Source organism: Rhipicephalus microplus, chromosome 6 (assembly GCF_043290135.1).
Source record: "Rhipicephalus microplus isolate Deutch F79 chromosome 6, USDA_Rmic, whole genome shotgun sequence".
Classification (NCBI taxonomy): Eukaryota; Metazoa; Arthropoda; class Arachnida; order Ixodida; family Ixodidae; genus Rhipicephalus; species Rhipicephalus microplus.
Window position 1 is genome coordinate 99,700,307 of NC_134705.1, and position 17,161 is coordinate 99,717,467.

General features: G+C 44.3%; 2 protein-coding genes across 2 annotated transcripts in view; one reads left to right on the forward strand and one right to left on the reverse strand.

Annotated features, from left to right (window-relative positions):
• The first annotated feature begins 482 nt into the window (after nucleotides 1-482).
• The window catches only part of LOC142764839 (uncharacterized), a 140,490-nt gene continuing 123,811 nt past the window's right edge, over nucleotides 483-17,161 (forward strand). Inside the window, exon 1 of the mRNA XM_075865373.1 lies at nucleotides 483-639. Coding sequence (XP_075721488.1) covers nucleotides 487-639 — 153 coding nt within the window. The 5' untranslated portion in view covers nucleotides 483-486. The remainder of the gene's footprint in view (nucleotides 640-17,161) is intronic.
• LOC142764838 (uncharacterized) lies at nucleotides 2,373-13,896 on the reverse strand. Its single transcript, XM_075865372.1, has 4 exons — nucleotides 13,603-13,896; nucleotides 8,560-8,622; nucleotides 6,317-6,405; nucleotides 2,373-2,880 (listed from the first exon to the last, which is right to left on the reverse strand). Exons 2-4 carry the CDS (start codon nucleotides 8,561-8,563, stop codon nucleotides 2,602-2,604), a joined length of 372 nt encoding a protein of 123 aa, XP_075721487.1. The 5' UTR covers nucleotides 8,564-8,622; nucleotides 13,603-13,896; the 3' UTR covers nucleotides 2,373-2,601.

Genomic DNA, 17,161 nt, shown 5'->3' on the forward strand with positions numbered 1-17,161 from the left:
CGAAATACGCTACTTCAGAGTTTGCCACTGCTCAATGTTTTCTTACTGCAGCCTACGTATTGGTTCACGTGTAATACTAGTGAGTGCTATCTCGCCCCGCTCCCCTTAACTGTCTAATAGAGATTAGAGGCAGGCGATTCGGTGGAGGTGAAATTACAAAAGGGCACTGCAGTGTTAACATCATTGCGTTAACAATCTCAGCTCATAGAAAAAAAATGCATTGTGATGAATTCATGCTTAGAACAGAGAAATCATAGGGCACATGTTGGAATTGTGCCAGTAGGCAATACATAAAAAAGAAAACACCACGCATCAGTGTTATTGGCAATCACTTTCATACAAATAATAAAAAGTAATAAACAATCAGAAAATGCTTTTGCTCCTCGCTGACGGATGTCACGTTTTACAGACGTCACGAAACTAGACCCACGTCTTTATAAAGTGGCTAGACTGGTGTACTAAGGCGAACTCATTCGTGTTTGAAGCATGCAAACAGTAGCTATGGGAAGCTTTACTGCTGTAATGGTCGGAATGCTATTAACAGCCATAGTGGCAAAAGCTGAACACGATGAACAGCAAACTGGCGATGGAAGTGGCGAAACGCAAGAAACACAAAACGGGATTGTTGACATTGCAAATGTAAGTCGATTACATTATTGTACCGCCCTTGCGTTTTATCTACCTGATATTTGTCGCACGTGATGGTTGAACAGGCTTATACATGACTGAAGCACACTTCACGAAACGCCTCTCTCGCGTTCGACTTTGTGATTTATAAGTAGCAAATGATAAATGAGCACTTATAACGCTTGTCGAAACATTACCTGACAACGGGCACTAGCTTTTTTTGCCGTTCGACTTAGCCCAATATTTTCTAAACAAAACATTTCGTTCAGTAGAAGAAATTTACTGTGAAAGTTTGGCTAAATTTTGTCACCATTTACTGTAAGCGGCGCCTAATATAGTGTGTCTTTAGAGGATGCAATCCGTTATTACGGTGATAATTGCATATGTGCGCAATGAATACAGCTCAATACATACTGCAAAAACCAGCGCCCCAGCATTATGAATGAATGAATGAAACAACTTTATTAAGAAGACTAGCCCGCTTCGTACTAGTCTCCTAGCCAGAGGCGAGCCGCTCCCACGTTGGGACCGAAAGACAAAGCCTTTCAGTGACTTCAAGGGCCCGTTGGATTGCCCATTATTGTCCTTTTAGTGTAGAATTGCACAAAGCTGTGTCCCATTGTTCTTCGGTGTTTTCCTTGTCGCTGCGTAACGCGGAGCAATGCCAGAACATATGGGAAGTTCTATGGTGTCGTGGCATTTATCGCATGTTTTAGGAACACAGAACTCCGGATTAATGCAGTTAATTACCAGCATGACCACAATACTTTTTTGGGCACTGGTGCGCACTTTAAACGCTGACACACGTTGGCATTTACTGAAACTTCGCTGGGCACCCTGAGAAATGGCTGGGTAACAGTGGTAGGGGCACCGGCTTAACCGCTGTGTTGCTGGTGCACACTAGGAAATGCTTAGATTTTCACTGGAGTGCTCTGGTGCATACTATACCACGCACTCTTCCTACACTCGCCACGTTCACGTTTATGTATTATGTGCTGTGGCAGGTTTCGGTATCGCCGAATATAAAACGCTTGATTCGATGGCAGCCCAGGCAGCACGCCGCCGTTGGACCAATCTTGGACCAACATCGGCTAACATCGGCACCGACGTCGGGCCGACGTCGGAAGTGCAACTTCTTCCAATGTCGGGCCGACGTTCAAGCCAATGATGGGCCGACGTTTTGCCGATGTTTTAGCCAGTATGCAACCAACATTGGGCCGACGAAGGCCCATCGTATTGCCGACAAAGCTGCCAATGTTCGGCCAACATTGGGCCATATTTCAGCCAATCACATGCCATTTTTACGCCGATGTTTGCTGCACGACGAATATTGGCTACGGATGTACGACCGACATTGGACCAATCCAGGGCCCCATTGCAGCCAATCAAATGCCGTTATTACACCGATGTTTCCTGCACGACGAATATTGGCTACTGATTGGCTTGCCATTATGTAACCATTATTAGTAGGGAATTTTTCTTACCGGAAGATTTAAACAATATGCCTCGATGACTCGCTCTTGTAGCTTTGCAGCCCTGTATACTTGGGGCAACAGAAAATTGAATGCTGAGAACTGAAAGCAGTTACTCGATCTATTTCATCTTTTATACCTCATTCCCTTTGCTAACACTATAAGCGTAGTTTATTTTTTTACCAATTTATCTTTTGCAATAGCAGGTGCTTTATTTGGTACTGGTATTTGGTACAGCAGATCGAAAAAAGTCGTTGGGAAGTAAATGTTGAAAGCGTATGTCCCCCACTTGCAATCCCCACATATGTCCCCCACATGGTAATCGAGAATATTCATAGTTTAGAGCATTTTTTCGTAACTAAAACATGGTGATGGTGCTTCCGAATCAGCATAAGCTAGCCGAACAGTGCACCACCGACAGTCTGCAGACTATTTATTCTTTGTTTTTTTTATTTATTTGGTACAGCAAAAAATGTATACATTGAAAAATATATATACACAACTAAAAAAGGCCCGCTCTACTGCAGGTCAGGTTGCGTTGGGGGCACAGTGACAGTCGTGCTGTCAAGGCCCTGGCTGCTGTGGCTGGGCAGGAAGCCAGCTGCCGCGAGCAGCTGATAATCTGCACTCTGAGAGTGGGGATCATCGGGCTGCTCCGCAACAAATGCTTCTCTGAAGCGCCGCTTCCTGCCCCGACAGCGATCACCAGATCCTGGCAGCCACCTCTTAATAAAGTTGAGGGCCTCCGCCTGGTCGCACCCTGCTTTTTGGCAGATGACATCTGCATACAAGAACAGAAATACCATAGTACACATGAAGCACTGCAGTACAGAGAATACACAAGGATACACACACATAAAACGATGAACAAGTCTAACCTGTCACTAATCTACAGAGCCTCAGGTTCACAAAGGCCCTTTTCCCCTTTCTGCCATGAAGGCTGTACAGCACTTGCACGTCATGTGCCAATACAGCCTTCATGGCATTCACACCAATTTCTCGGAGGCCACGTCCCCCAATCTGCAGGAGGTGCTTGCATTGTAAAAAAATGCAAGAAGCATAGATGGTGTGAATGCAACAGCACATCGAAATGTTTTCATGATAAAAATCTGCAAGAAGAGGACACTGAAAATAACAACTTGAATTTTCGGGCACCACAACATTTCATTGTTTTTTTACGCTAACTTCAACTCACTTGACCTAAAATGGTTTCCACATCAGCCCTCTCACACTCAGTGTGAGAACCTTTCAGAGTCCTTCTCTGAATGCAGTTTCGCTGTTATGAAATCAAATACAACACTGTTATAACCCTTAATAAATACTGATTCTAGCTATGAAATAGTATAATTACTTTGTACAGTGCTCAAATTCCCATACACGTTTCTTCGAGGTTACAATGTCTTTGCCTGAATGTTGACCAGGTGTAGCTTCTACAGGTGAAAAACGATAAAATATGTGGAATTCAAAAAGAAGCTTGGACATGTTTCTAATCAATGCATTGTAAGCAGAGCACAACAAGATAAATGAACATGATCAAGGCGTACTAAGAGGCAACCTTAGAGCGACCAAATCTTGGTCATAGATGAAACTGATAGAAAAATAAAGGTCGCACTAGATGGTCGCACCATTTGCTGTTTATATTTTTCTGTGATAGCCAACAAAGAGGCATGTCGCTATAGAAATCTCATCACAATAAACGAAGGTGCATTTTTCTTCACACTGCGAAATTGGGTGCATGTTAGATTTTTAAAAAAGTAAGAAATCGGCTAACACAAGGCAGGGTGAACTGTAGCTCAAAGTAGAGAGAGCCGCAGCCGACACGAAATAGGGTGATAAATGAACAAAATTACTGAATGTCTGTTTTAAGCAGGCTATTGCTAGTCACTGCCCATCAAACACACGATGCCGCCTACATCGTCTGCTAGCTTAGGACAGTTCACTCGGACTTCACAGACTATAGTAAATACAGTCGAATCTCATTAATTCCAACACACTTAATTAGAACTGACGCTGTGGTCCTATCAACGCTATACCGCGCTCCGAAAATGCTCTCAGCACCCCGGCCCCAATCCAGCGGTGGCACTTCAGACACTTCATCGCTGTGCTTGAAGAAGAAAATGAAGAAAAAGAAAGAAAAGACTGCGGTGGAATGTTTGCCAAATGCCAATCTGCGACATTCCTGTGCCCCGCTTCGGCTTTTTCCGTCCCTGCCACGTAGAGACCCTTCTCCTCTTAACACTGCGCATGAAGAGAAAGAGGGAAAAAAAAGCTGTCGCAGAGAGTTGGCTCTCTCATGCCGATCTGCAACGCGCCGGTGTCACGCTTCCCTGTTTTTCGTTCCTGCTATGTAGAGACTCTTCTCCTTTCAACACCGCGCATGAAGAGAGAAAAAAAAAAAAAAGCTGCCGCGGAGTGTTTCTCTCTCGAATGCCGATCTGCTTTTCTCCAGGTGGAGACGCTCCTCCATTCTCATCATGTGCTGGCCACGCTCCGGCTGCAGCGCAGATGGTAACAGTGGAAACACAGTTGTCTTCGAAGAGTGTCAGCACTGGACATTGCCGCGCGCAACTTCTTTTGCCAGGAGAATACTGAAGCCGAAGTACAAATGCTTTGCAAACTGCACGCAAAACTTGTTGACTCGTTGCAAGGCCAACGTGTACAGACATGTATTGACTACTTTAATTAATGACGGATGTCCTGTAATTTGTGAATAAAACTTCTCCATGCCCATGCATCACTGCATGGTGAGCCCTCCGCTCGTTTACCGTATTTACTCTATTCTGCCGCGCGCCCTCGATTGTAACGCGCGCCCGATTTCCGCGACAAAAAAAAAAAAAGGAAAAAACAAGACGTCGGTTGCAACGCGCACCTTTTTTTCTCGTTGGCCCGCTTGATCACACCACTCGCGAAAACGACTCTTTTTGAGAGCGTCTTCCGTTTAAATATGAAGTACGGGGAAGCTTATGCCTATCTGACGTGCAACAGAGCATTGCTGTCACTCTAGTTTTACCGTGGCCCGATGTCAGTACACAAACTTGCTTCGCCCCCTTCTCCTAGACGGTTGTGGTGCCAGGCATGTCGAAGTAAAGAGGCATGTGATCGGCATTCCCGATTTGCCCAAGCAGGTAGCCGTTGTTGTGCCGCAAGTTTAGGAGGAACCTCTGAAGACTCTGAAGCTTTTCTTCGTACTCCTCCGGCAACTTCCGGCATATGCCCGTTCGCCTTCGGAGGGAAAAGCCTTTTCTCTTCATAAAGTTCGTTAGCCAGCACCTGCTCGCTTTAAAATGGCTCTGCATTAGCCCTTTTTCTAAGGCTAACTGCATAGCCTGCACTTTGGAGCAGTTCTGTCGTCACGGGCCACTGTGCCGCTCACTGCTTAATCACATACTCGCCGAGCAGCTCTTCAATTTGTGGAAACCGACCCTGCTGTGGTCCACTGAAGCCTTTGCGTGAATCTTTCCTGTCGACAATATTCTGCTTTTGTTTCCGCCAGTCCCGCACGCACGTTTCGGGAACTCCAAATGACCGCGATGCGGCCAGATTTCTGTCCGTTCCGGCACACGCGACGACTTTTCTTTTAGAAGCAGCATTGTGGTGCACTCGTTGAGTTTTTGGAGTCGGCCCTACCATGCTGTCGATGCTAATGTACTACAAGATGACGAACTCCTCAGCACACGTATGAAGTGCCGCGCATGGGAAACACATAGGCAGAAATGACCGACGCGCCATGTTGACGCACGTAGGGGGCGGCAATTTTGTAAGTGGCGATGGCAATAGAATGACCATATTAATTTTTTTTTTCGTACTCGATTCTAATGCACATGCGATTTATGAACTCTCTTAACCGGAAAAAAGGTCCGTGTTAGATTCAAGTAATTACAATAACTTTCATTATTTTGAACTTCTTTTAATTTGAACAAATTTTCTGGCCTCTTTGAGTACGAATTATTCATATTCGACTGTAGTAGAGTGGCTTATGAGATAACCTGACTAGTTTGTTTCCCGAAACACAGTATCTTAAAGCAGTACTAAATTTCTGCATGTTACATAGGCACATTAAAAATCAAGAAATATACACCAAAGCCGCAGCCACAGCTTTACTCTGCACAGCTGCCTCTGCTGTCTCGCACTTCTCCAATTGTACCAGCAGGCAGCCGGGGAAGGTCAGAGGGGCGCTGTGCTGGTTGGGCGTGCTGAGGCACGGACAAGAGTCGTACCTTGTGCTTCAGCTGTCGCACCTCCTGCAGAACCTGTCTTTGTTGCTGCCGGATGCCAAGTTGGATCCGCAGGATCCGTAGCAATAGAGCTGAAACATACAAGAGTACATACCATATTTACTCGCACAATTTGCATCCTCACATAATTTGCTCACCAGTATAATCAGCCAGCCTGCTTTACTACAAGAAACTTTTTGCTCGCATACTTTGCCCTCCCCAACCAGCCCGAGCCACCTTGCCAGCACACACACAGACACATTTGACTTCATGATGCTCTGGTCAGGCACATCTCTTGTCGAGCAGGCGAGTGCAGTCTTACACAAAATGGACTGAGTGCAAGGTCCCTTCTTCCATGAACTTTCATGCTTTCCCAAGAATATCGAACTTGAAAACTGAAACCTGTTTATGTGTAGTCCGAAATGCCTAAAGGTTTACCTCCTATCTTCCCACCTCTTCCACGGCAAGAATGTATTCCCGAGACACAGCACAGATGTTGAACGCGTGCAAGGACCTGTCACATCAACTAGATGAGGCAGGTTTTCGCACTCATTTTTTTTTTTTTCGGTTTCGCCATCTGGCCATTGCGTTTTTACCGTTCCTTGTGATAGGCTACAATAATTATATACGAGGCAGATTGCTGTTATAAAGCTTACCGAAGAAAACTGAAACCGTGCTACCGCTAAGCACATCAGCGTGGAGTTCTTCGACATGCAATATTCAGTATGGGAGCCAGCAGAAGAGTGCGTTGAATAAGACTTAGCATAGAAGCTTGGGTGTGTTGGTTAGATATCGGAGGGAACACAACGCAATAGAAGACTGGGACAAGGAATGGACACACACACATGAAGGGTGACACACACAGCACTGTGTTGGCATCGCGCTTTCTTGTCTGCATCTTACTTTACGTTGGGTTCCCGACAATTATTGGAGAGTACTTATGTTCTCTGGTATAACCCTGTCGTGGGAACTGGTTTTTGTGAGCACTGTTCGGAAGAACTTCAAGAAAATGGGGGCATTTGAACAGGCTTAGCAAACAAATGACAATCCGCTTTGAGACAGCTGTGACAGCGCCTGCAACATATATTCCCAGTTGAGCTTTTAGGCCAGCGATTCCTACTAGCTTCGCACATGACCGGATTGACAAAAAAAGTACACATAATACGCGAGTATATACCGCATTTGACTCTGTAGCTTTGATGAACCAGGCAGATACACAAATTTATCCAAAACTCCATTGATTCTGTTGCAAAATTATTCAACAAACAAATTGCGATGTTATCCATGTTACTATACGATTGTGGCACTTTACCATTGCAGCTTTCCAGGAGGCACACATAGTGCAGCGTTAGTTCACCACTCGCAGTTAATTGTATGCAGTAGGTCGCTCACAGCAACTGACTGCATGCAATGGTGAACATCTTGCATGCTTGCACCGCTGTTTCAGCATGCTGGCTGCTTCCCATACGGCTATCAATTGATGTTCACAAAATTGGGAAGATGAAGAAAGACTACACAGTGCCCTCTGGCCACCCTATACTACAAACCTCCAGCCAACAAACAAACAAAAGAAACAGAAGTATGCAAATGAATATTATTCCTAATGCAGCTGGAATGGAGTGTAGTTTTCACCAATTCTGTGTGTTAAGTCAATATGGAGTGAGTTAACTCCATAAAGTAGCTTTTCTCATAACAGTGTTCACTCTATTGTAACACAAGGAGTGACTTCATAGCATCTAGAAGGAAAAATAGAATCTTCAGTATTTGATAGAAATGTGAGGCTCTACCTTAAAACAACAATAATCTGGAAAAAGGACTCATTACATTCGAAAAAAAAAAAAGGTAGCACAGTTGATCCCCTTTACAAGAGACACTGATGTAACAGACAAACCGGGATAAGAGGCACCAGTGTGTAGGCTGACATTTGGCCCATCATGCATCAGGCACTCCGTAGATGCGCCTGTGCAGCCGGGAGCCCTGTAGTCAAGCATGCTGAGCAAGACTGTTGACCACTGTACAATGACACATTGCCACAAAATTTCAAAACTTCATTTCACAGACTTCTGCAAAAGCTTCTTACACTCTTGCATAATTTTTGCACAAGCTTCTCTCATTCTTGCGTGATTTTCGTCAGAACATATAAGTGTTGGAAGTTGTATGTCCCCAAAAACTTGCACAATACAAATAGCATACATTAAAGTCTATCACTTAATACGTGCATAGTGTAACAATGAAAGGAAACTCACGCATGGTTTGCTCCGAGCCTTCCCCGTGCGGCGCCTCTTTGAGCCTTGGAGAGCACTGTACAGCTAGAGCAAAGTAGCATCAATCCAGTGTTAATGGCAGGTTAACAAGACAACAAAACTAACCCCCATATTCATAAACGCTCCCCGACTCGACTTTCACCCTTCACTTGACAGAGTTGAGCACTGTGCCGCTGCTCGTTTGAAAGCGACGCTGCGCTACTCGAGAATCACAGCAGATTATTGCTGACATGCAGCAATTTTCTCTGCTTAGAGACGGCGCTCCCATCAGCCATCTCAAGTGAAGGTGAAGCGTTGAGTGGAGGGACGTTCTAGAATACGGGGGTAAGATTGGTTGCAAGAACACTACAATAGACACACTTAATTTTTACACTTCATCTATATTGTACAGCTACACACATTCTGCATCCTTATAATGCAACATATACATACAGGCTTATAAAGTAAACACTGTAGGCTGCTCAAATAACACTTACACAAAAAAATTACCCAAAAGTGGCCATGCGCAAAGCACTTTTATTTGAAACTCACAAAATTTTTGCGGTGATGGAGAATAAATAAGACAGGTTACGCTTGGAGGCACATGAGACCTTCGCAGCTTTCATAAAGTACAAAAAACAATATGGTATGTGTGTGTGTATGTACGCATGAAGCTTCAGCCTTTACATACGGTTTCTTGAAAGAATCGACTATGAATTTTATGGCACCTGTGTCCTTCAGCGCAATTGAAAGCCTGCTGATCAGTGTGTGCAATTGTGGAATAGTTACATGGAAAATGACATGAAACACCTAAAATCAAATTTTTCTAGCTAGGAAATATGCAGCTGTGTATACACACCACATGCTGCAAACAGTGGGAGGTGACCACAAGAGTGATTTGAGTGTAAGCGGCAGTATTCCGCATTCATGCACCCCGCCATTTTCAACTGTTGCCCAAAAGCAGCACCACTTCAGCGTGCTACTTTTTTTTTTTACATCATAAACAGCACGGAATACAGCGAGAATGAAAACAACATACGCAATTAAATTTTGAGCACTATTTATGGTGCGCATGATTGATTGATTGATATGTGGGGTTTAACGTCCCAAAACCACTATATGATTATGATAGACGCCGTAGGGGAGGGCTCCGGAAATTTAGACCACCTGGGGTTCTTTAACGTGCACCTGAATCTGAGCACACGGGCCTACAACATTCCCGCCTCCATCGGAAATGCAGCCGCCGCAGCCGGGATTCGAACTCGCGCCCTGCGGGTCAGCAGCCGAGTACCTCAGACACTAGACCACCGCGGCGAGGATGGTGCGCATGAAAAAAAAAAAAAAAGGCCTTTGTACAACGACGAATTCATAATTTGCCTTCACGGACCTTCTGTTAGGCTGCACCACATACAGATTTTTTGTGGCTTTCAAAAGAGATTTGAAAAAAAAAATAATAACCGTGTTTACTCTCGTCATGAGCGCCCTCACTAAGTCACCCTCATTTCAGTCGCCAAAATTTTGAATTTTTTTTTTCTTCCACATATTAAACACACACCTTACGTTCATCCGCTGAAGTCCCACGCCCCCCCCCCCCCCCCCCCCCTTGCCGCCTTCGCTCGCTGCCACGTGCCATTTTATTTTTGTTTCTATTTGTTCACGGAACGTCCCCTGTCTTTTTTAATTATCTCTTGTAACATATGTGGCATTATCTTGTTCCCGAGGTGCCACAGGTGCTTTGCTATGTAGATGCACCATTAAACTAGTATTTTTGATCAACTGTGCATTTCTGATGTTTACCTTGCAAGTACGTAAAACTGGCATGCTTCTTGATCTACGATACACATGTGGCTTGTCTCACTTTGAAGGAAAAGTTAGCATACAATGGTGTAAATGCTTAGAATTTGAAATATTGAGGCAGCAGCACACCGGAGATGATCATATGGTAAAGAAACAAGTGCTGCCTTATTACTGGCAAGTTGTCACTTATATGTACAAATAAATTTTGCGAGCTAAAAAAAGTACAAAAGCACAGCGAGGCTATGATGTGGTTCAACCTGTGGATTCGCTTCATTTATCACGCCATATGATGAAGCTTCCTTTGGTAAAACTGCTCAGACAAGAAAAAAAGTTTGCTGTCCAATACAGCAACTATACAAAGTGTGCACGTGCATCTCGCAGCGCCTTTTCGTCACTTCCGAAATGCGCCACCAACATGCCTGGGCACCAACCGAATCTATCGCCTACAACTGCCATGTTGTCTCCTCGTGCTTGCACCCGTTTAGTTTTGCCTCACGATGCAAGTTTGAGAAATTATGAGCTGCTAGTGAGGCAAGTTGATTTAGTAGTCCACGCAGAGGGAGCAGAGCTTAGGGTGTTTCTTCGCTGAAAGTTATAACCTGAAATTGAGAACTCACATTCCGATTTTCCTAAAAGTACCAGCGTATTTGGCTGGTGCAGATTAACAAAAGCTACTTGAAGAAACTTTGCAATATTTGCATCTTCAGGTGCAACTTCATTACGGGTAAGTGCCATAGCCAAGTATTTACCTGCAAACAGATATAGCTTACCAAGATACTGTACATACAAACTTGTCCGCAGTTAAAATCATGATGACGAGAAAGGCGGTTAAAATCGTGATGGCGGTCGCGGAGATTTGATATTGCATTGAAACAAACTATAAAGAATGGGAAACAATATTAGTTCACTTTGAAGTATAGCCGATCGGTTCAAGTTGGGCGTCAGGATTTTTTTTAATTAGTCAATTAATTCTATACACGGTCTCTATCATGTTCAGTGACTCCACTGTACATTAGCGTACAACAAAAGCAAAATACAAAGTGAAAAGTGTGTTAAAGCATACGCGAAAAATAAAGTGATGACTGGCATTACCGCGGCACACACCACGCAAAGTCGCTATCTGCCTTGTATAATATTTTCCTCGACTATTTCCACAAATTGCAATCAAAGAGGCTCAAGCTCAACATCAGCACTGTTTAAAACACTTGGGGGGGGGGGGGGGCATTGCTACTTTGGTGGCGTAGGCCGTGACAATATATTCATAATATTATATCTCTTGTAAACTTGCCTAGCTCTGCACGACTAGTTTTCGATGGGAGCAGCTGCGCTTCGCACATCCACTCTTAAAATTGCGGCTCGAGAGATTTTGAGCTTTCACTTGTTTTTGGGCCAGGCAATTTGTAGTGAAAGCAAGATAATAGGCCCTCATAGGTTGTGGCGGGCAGCCGGTGTACGCCGTGGCTGGTATATGTGTCGCACATCTTGATTATCTGGTCTTGTATCGAGTGAACGAGCGAGGCCTTCCTAATCCAATGAGCTCGTTAAAGTAAGACAACAAAAAACCACAATGCTTCCACATCGTTCACAGCAACAGATGACGAGCCCCCAACAAACCGCACTGTAGCACGTGAACTGCCGTAGGTACCCAGGGAGTTTCCCGGGCATGGCGGGAGAGGGCGACAACGGCAGAAGTGACATCACAAGAACACTATGTATAAAGGGGACATTTAAAGACTTTTTTCCCATTTATAAACTTCGTGCACTGTTCTGTCACAATTTATAGCTCAGAATAGTTGTATTTTGAAAAGGGCACTAATTCATAAGCCCAATGTTTCAAGGATGGGTGCATTTAGGGGGCCCATTCTACGTTTTACTTATGCCCTTCAAGAACTTGCTTACAGGGCCAAAGTCCTGTTTCAGGAAGAACACGCTAGTGCGTGGCCAGCAGTCCGTCAAGCATTAGTGCTGGTGAGATTTGGAAATGCAGCGCATGAGCATCCTCATCTGCTACTTCTCTGCTCATGCTCTCGGGGCTTACTTGCGAGGCACGGTCCTTCGCACTTTTCATTTTCACACTGTAAATCAACTGATACCAACTCTGCCTTCCATTATTTAATAAACCAATATTTCATGGTCACGAGGACGAGCTTAAAATGTTTGCTACATCAGACCTGAACAGCATTTTCAGTCATCGAAACTTGCTAGTTGCAGCAAGCATTAAGCGAAAAATATGATGTGCTTTACGGTGACAACTTGCAAAACACTGCAGCAACGATTAAAATCATGCGTTTTTTGTGCTCACAGGAAATCCCTGAAGCAGGAGACACTGGGCTAGATAAATTGCGCAGCTAAAATACGGATGCGCTTTCCAATGCTGTGATGCGTACAGGCGGAGAAATGGCAGACAAAACTGGGCGCACCCCGATTCTATGCGCATGCGTCCCATTCACAAGCCTCGCTGCCAGTTAGCACCACATGGCTCACTGTCCATGAGCTCGCTTGTTTCCTGTAACAGTGGACCGTACGGTACACCTATTTAAAAACGAGGATAGAATGTATATAATGCAGCATCTGATGAAGCCATGGCGATGTGTTGCTGATGAAATCTGGAACTCTAGTTAGTACCCTTATTGTTAACCAGCCGACCGACTAGCAAAAAGATTTGCGACTGAAATGATGGCATCTACACCTGCCCTTAAAGGGACACTGAACAAAGTTTTTGCCGCCGAGATTTTCAGCCAAAGCAAAAGATTGGGCCATGAAATTCATAGACAATAATAATTTCAAGCAGAAACTACGAAAACACACTGAATTTAATGAGCCTTTTACAAAATGCCGCGTCTAGCTCTTAGACACGGCGTTTTCTAAAAGGTCGCGACATTTATTTTTCAAGTTTTTTTTTTTTGTTATTCAAGACAAATCTACGGTGCATTGTTCACAGAAAACAAAATTGCCTCGGTAAGATTTCTTTGCGAGCAGCTTACTAATTTTAAGGCAGGCGCGTTGATTCGTGAACTGAAGGATGCGAGTGATCGATCTTGCCTGCTAGTGGCTAGGCGACAAAGGCTTTACCTCATGTCCTGGTGTAGCTAAGTCACGCAAATGGAGCAGAAAATGTGCATTATCATTTATTTCACCTAAATATCACACGTATGTGACTTATTGCCGGTGACAGGTGATCAGGATGAAGTCGACAAGTTGCAAATCTGAACAAGAATTCACTCGAATGAAAAACCAACCTATACTCACGTGCACGGTGAAGTCGAACACGTCGTCCGTCAATGTTGTCGCTGATGCCCGAAGGAAAGGAGAAGAGGACAAGCGACGGGGTCGTCTCTTCCTATAAAGTCGGCGGAACTGCCAGAACGGCCAACACAAAAGGCATCGGGTTGACATTCCTCCATCTGGGCATCAGTCGCTCCACCCGGGCATGCAGCTGCTACTGGTTCTACTACTATCCTCTTCCCCGTGCCTCTTCCCGACATTGCAGTGTTGCTGCCATACTCGCGAACCTTTTTAAATTAAAGCACGCAATCATGTATAATCGTGCGCCATACTAAACTTAAAAACAGTGCGCCGGTACATGAGATCACGAAGCGCGGTCCACGCCATCACAAGAGCAATTAGAGAAATGAAACAAAGAAAACAAAAATGTATAAAATATTTTGTCTCAATACGATCCGCAATCCAGTTTCCTGCAGCGGCTTTTGGCTCTGTATGAACGGCCAAGCCAGTGCCAAGCCAAGCTTGCGTCCCTGATCAGCTGTTTGTTTCCATCGAGAATTCAACAGTGAACTGGCAATTTGTTCAGATGATATTGCTAAAGGGCTTGAAATTGAATATTTCTCTACGTACTACTGCTGTACTTTTCCTCTCTGTTTCCTGATCACAGTGATGAGATTGAGGAGGTTACAATTTAGAAAACAGCAAGTGCAGCTCAAGCATTGCTAGTATCGCTCTTTCGGTAATAAAATGTTACAAAGATTTTGCCCCGCGACCTGCTTGCCGTGTTCGAGCACCCAGTAGAAATTTACGGTGCCGCGTTTGAAAGAGCTGAATAAAATTGCAATATTACGAAAGAAAGGCTCTGAAGCAACATCGCATTTTATCAGGCCTACACCTCCCACACCTAGACGAGTAAAACTCGTCGATATTATCTTGCAAAGCTGTGTATATTATTTAAAACACATTCTTTAGCCCACGATGAATTGTTTTCTCTTGTGGCTTCTCCATTTAGTACTGTCATGTTAACTTACAAAGGCAACTTTCCATATTTAGTCTCTTTAGATGTTGCAAAAGCTTGACACGTGGTGTGTATGCCATACTGATAATTCTCCTCGTAACCTGGGTCCACCTCTTTAAACAGCTTCGCATTTTATTGTTCGCAATTGTGTTTGTTTTATACTGTAAGCGAGCTGTGTGATTTCATCAATATTCACGAGTGTTCCCTGACTATACAAACACGTGCGTCTTATTTGGTGCGGTGCACGTTTGTATGTAGCAAAAAATGTCACTTCGTCAGCGTGTGTCTGCATACACTTGCATGCCCTGCAGTACGTGTACATAATTAATGCAGTAAGGACTGCAATGGATAGCCTTGCATGGGACATATATTCCATGCACCCTCAGAGAAATGTTGTTTGTTATGAGCCTACTGTTTATCATTACATTTTTTTTCGTTAAAGTTTCATCTCCATATAAAGCAGCTGTATACAGGCACGAGCTTCAGCAGCTTCCTCGTTGTTCCATTTTAAATAAAAACACCAAGCCTACCCGAATCAATGATCTGTTTGCTATCATTACTGTTATGTGTTCTACGATGTACACAAGGACAGTAGTATACAAAAAATAGGGAGGGAATTGAATGCCCTGCCTGCATGGCTGCGCCGTTTCACAAGATCAGGCGCTGCGCTGTGAAGCTTCCTACCGGCCTGCAGAAATTCAAGGGAGCGTACAATAGCGTGGTTCAAGAGGACTTGTGGGGAATGCTAGACACACTGGGTGTAAAAGATGGAGTCACTAATCGTTTAAAGGAAATCTATAAAACTAACAAGATAGTTAAAAAGTGGGATAAACAGGTATCCAAGCCCACAGTGGTGAAACGTAGACTTAGGCAGGCGTGCCCACTGTCACCCTTCTTATTCATGATGTACCTACAAGGATTAGAGGCCAAATTAGAGGCAAGGGGACTTGGCTTTTCAACCTCTCTTTAGTCAAACAAGGAAAACTCATTGATCAGGCACTACCAGCATTAATCTATGCAGATGATATAGTGCTAATGGCCGACAACAAGGAAGATTTGCAGAGGTTGATGGACATCTGCGGTAATGAGGGAGATAGGTTAGATTTTAGATTCAGCTAGGAAAAATCAGTAGTCATGATTTTTAATGATAACAAAGGTAGTGAGCTTAGAATACAGCAAGTCACGCTAGAGATAACAGATAAATACAAATAACTGGGCGTATGGATAAGCAATGGAACCGAGTACCTGAGGGAACACGAAATATGCATGACAACTAAAGATAACAGGAATGCAGCAGTGATGAAAAATAGGGCACTGCGGAATTACAATAGGTATAATGTTGTGAGAGGAATATGGAAAGGGGTCATGGTTCCTGGGCTGACGTTCGGCAACGCGGTCTTGTGCATGAGGTCAGAAGTTCAAGCAAGATTAGAAATTAGGCAACGTGAAATATGTAGGCTTGCTTTAGGAGCTCACGGGAATACATCAAACCAGGGAGTACAAGGTGATATGGGATGGACATCATTTGATGGCAGGGAAGCTAGCAGCAAGATAAAATTTGAGAAGCGATTGACAGAAATGGGGGAGGAGCGTTGGGCTATGAAGGTTTTCAGCTACTTGTACATGAAGAATGTCAATACAAAATGGAGGAAGCGAACCTGGAAATTGACTGGTAAATACTTAGAAAACAGCAGGTGGCCAAACCAGAAAGAACTATCGGTTAAAAAGTAACTGCAGGAAACGGAGACTGACATGTGGAAAATTGGCATGATTAAGAAGTCCGCACTAGAGATCTATCGAACTTTTAAGCAGGAAATTGCCAAAGAAACGATCTATGATAATACTCAGGGTAGTTCTCTACTGTTTGAGGCCAGGACGAGAGTATTGCGAACCAAGACATATCGGGCCAAATATGAAGAGGTAGACACAATATGCAGTGCGTGCGAAGAGAAAGAAAAAACTGCCGAACACTCGACAATGCTCTGTAAAGGGCTTCACCTTATAGTTCAAGATGATGGGGCAGAGTTTTTCAAAGCACTGGTGTTTAGGGACAGGGAGGGCAAAATAGACTTTAAGCGGGTAGACTTAACTAGAAGGAGGTTATCTGATTGGTGGCTAAAGTCAAGGCACGATTGAAAATTAAACCCTTCACTTCAAAGTACCCGTCCACCTTTACTATTTAAAGGGGAAAAAAAAATCTTGTGGTTAGTTCACTAAGCATTACGGCTAGGTGACGTTAGCCGCCGCCCGATCTAAAGGGTACGGCCACATCCATCCATCTATCCGGCCAAGAATATGCTCTCTGGCTTGTTGCTCCAGGCCTAGTCAGGTAGATTTTCTGGCCTCACCGTTGAATTGTTTGCTCAGGTTGTGGCTTGCAAACATTGCGGTTTTGGGCTTCGTATCATCTTGTTCTGTCATCATGTCCTCCAAGTGGAGGACATGTCGCAGTGTGAGGAGGGAGTACGACAAGGCCCTGATAGAATGAGCTATCAGTCTTACCAGGCAGGCCGTTGAGAGCGCACCGAGGCAGCTGACGCACACCAGCACTATCCGCTTCCTGTA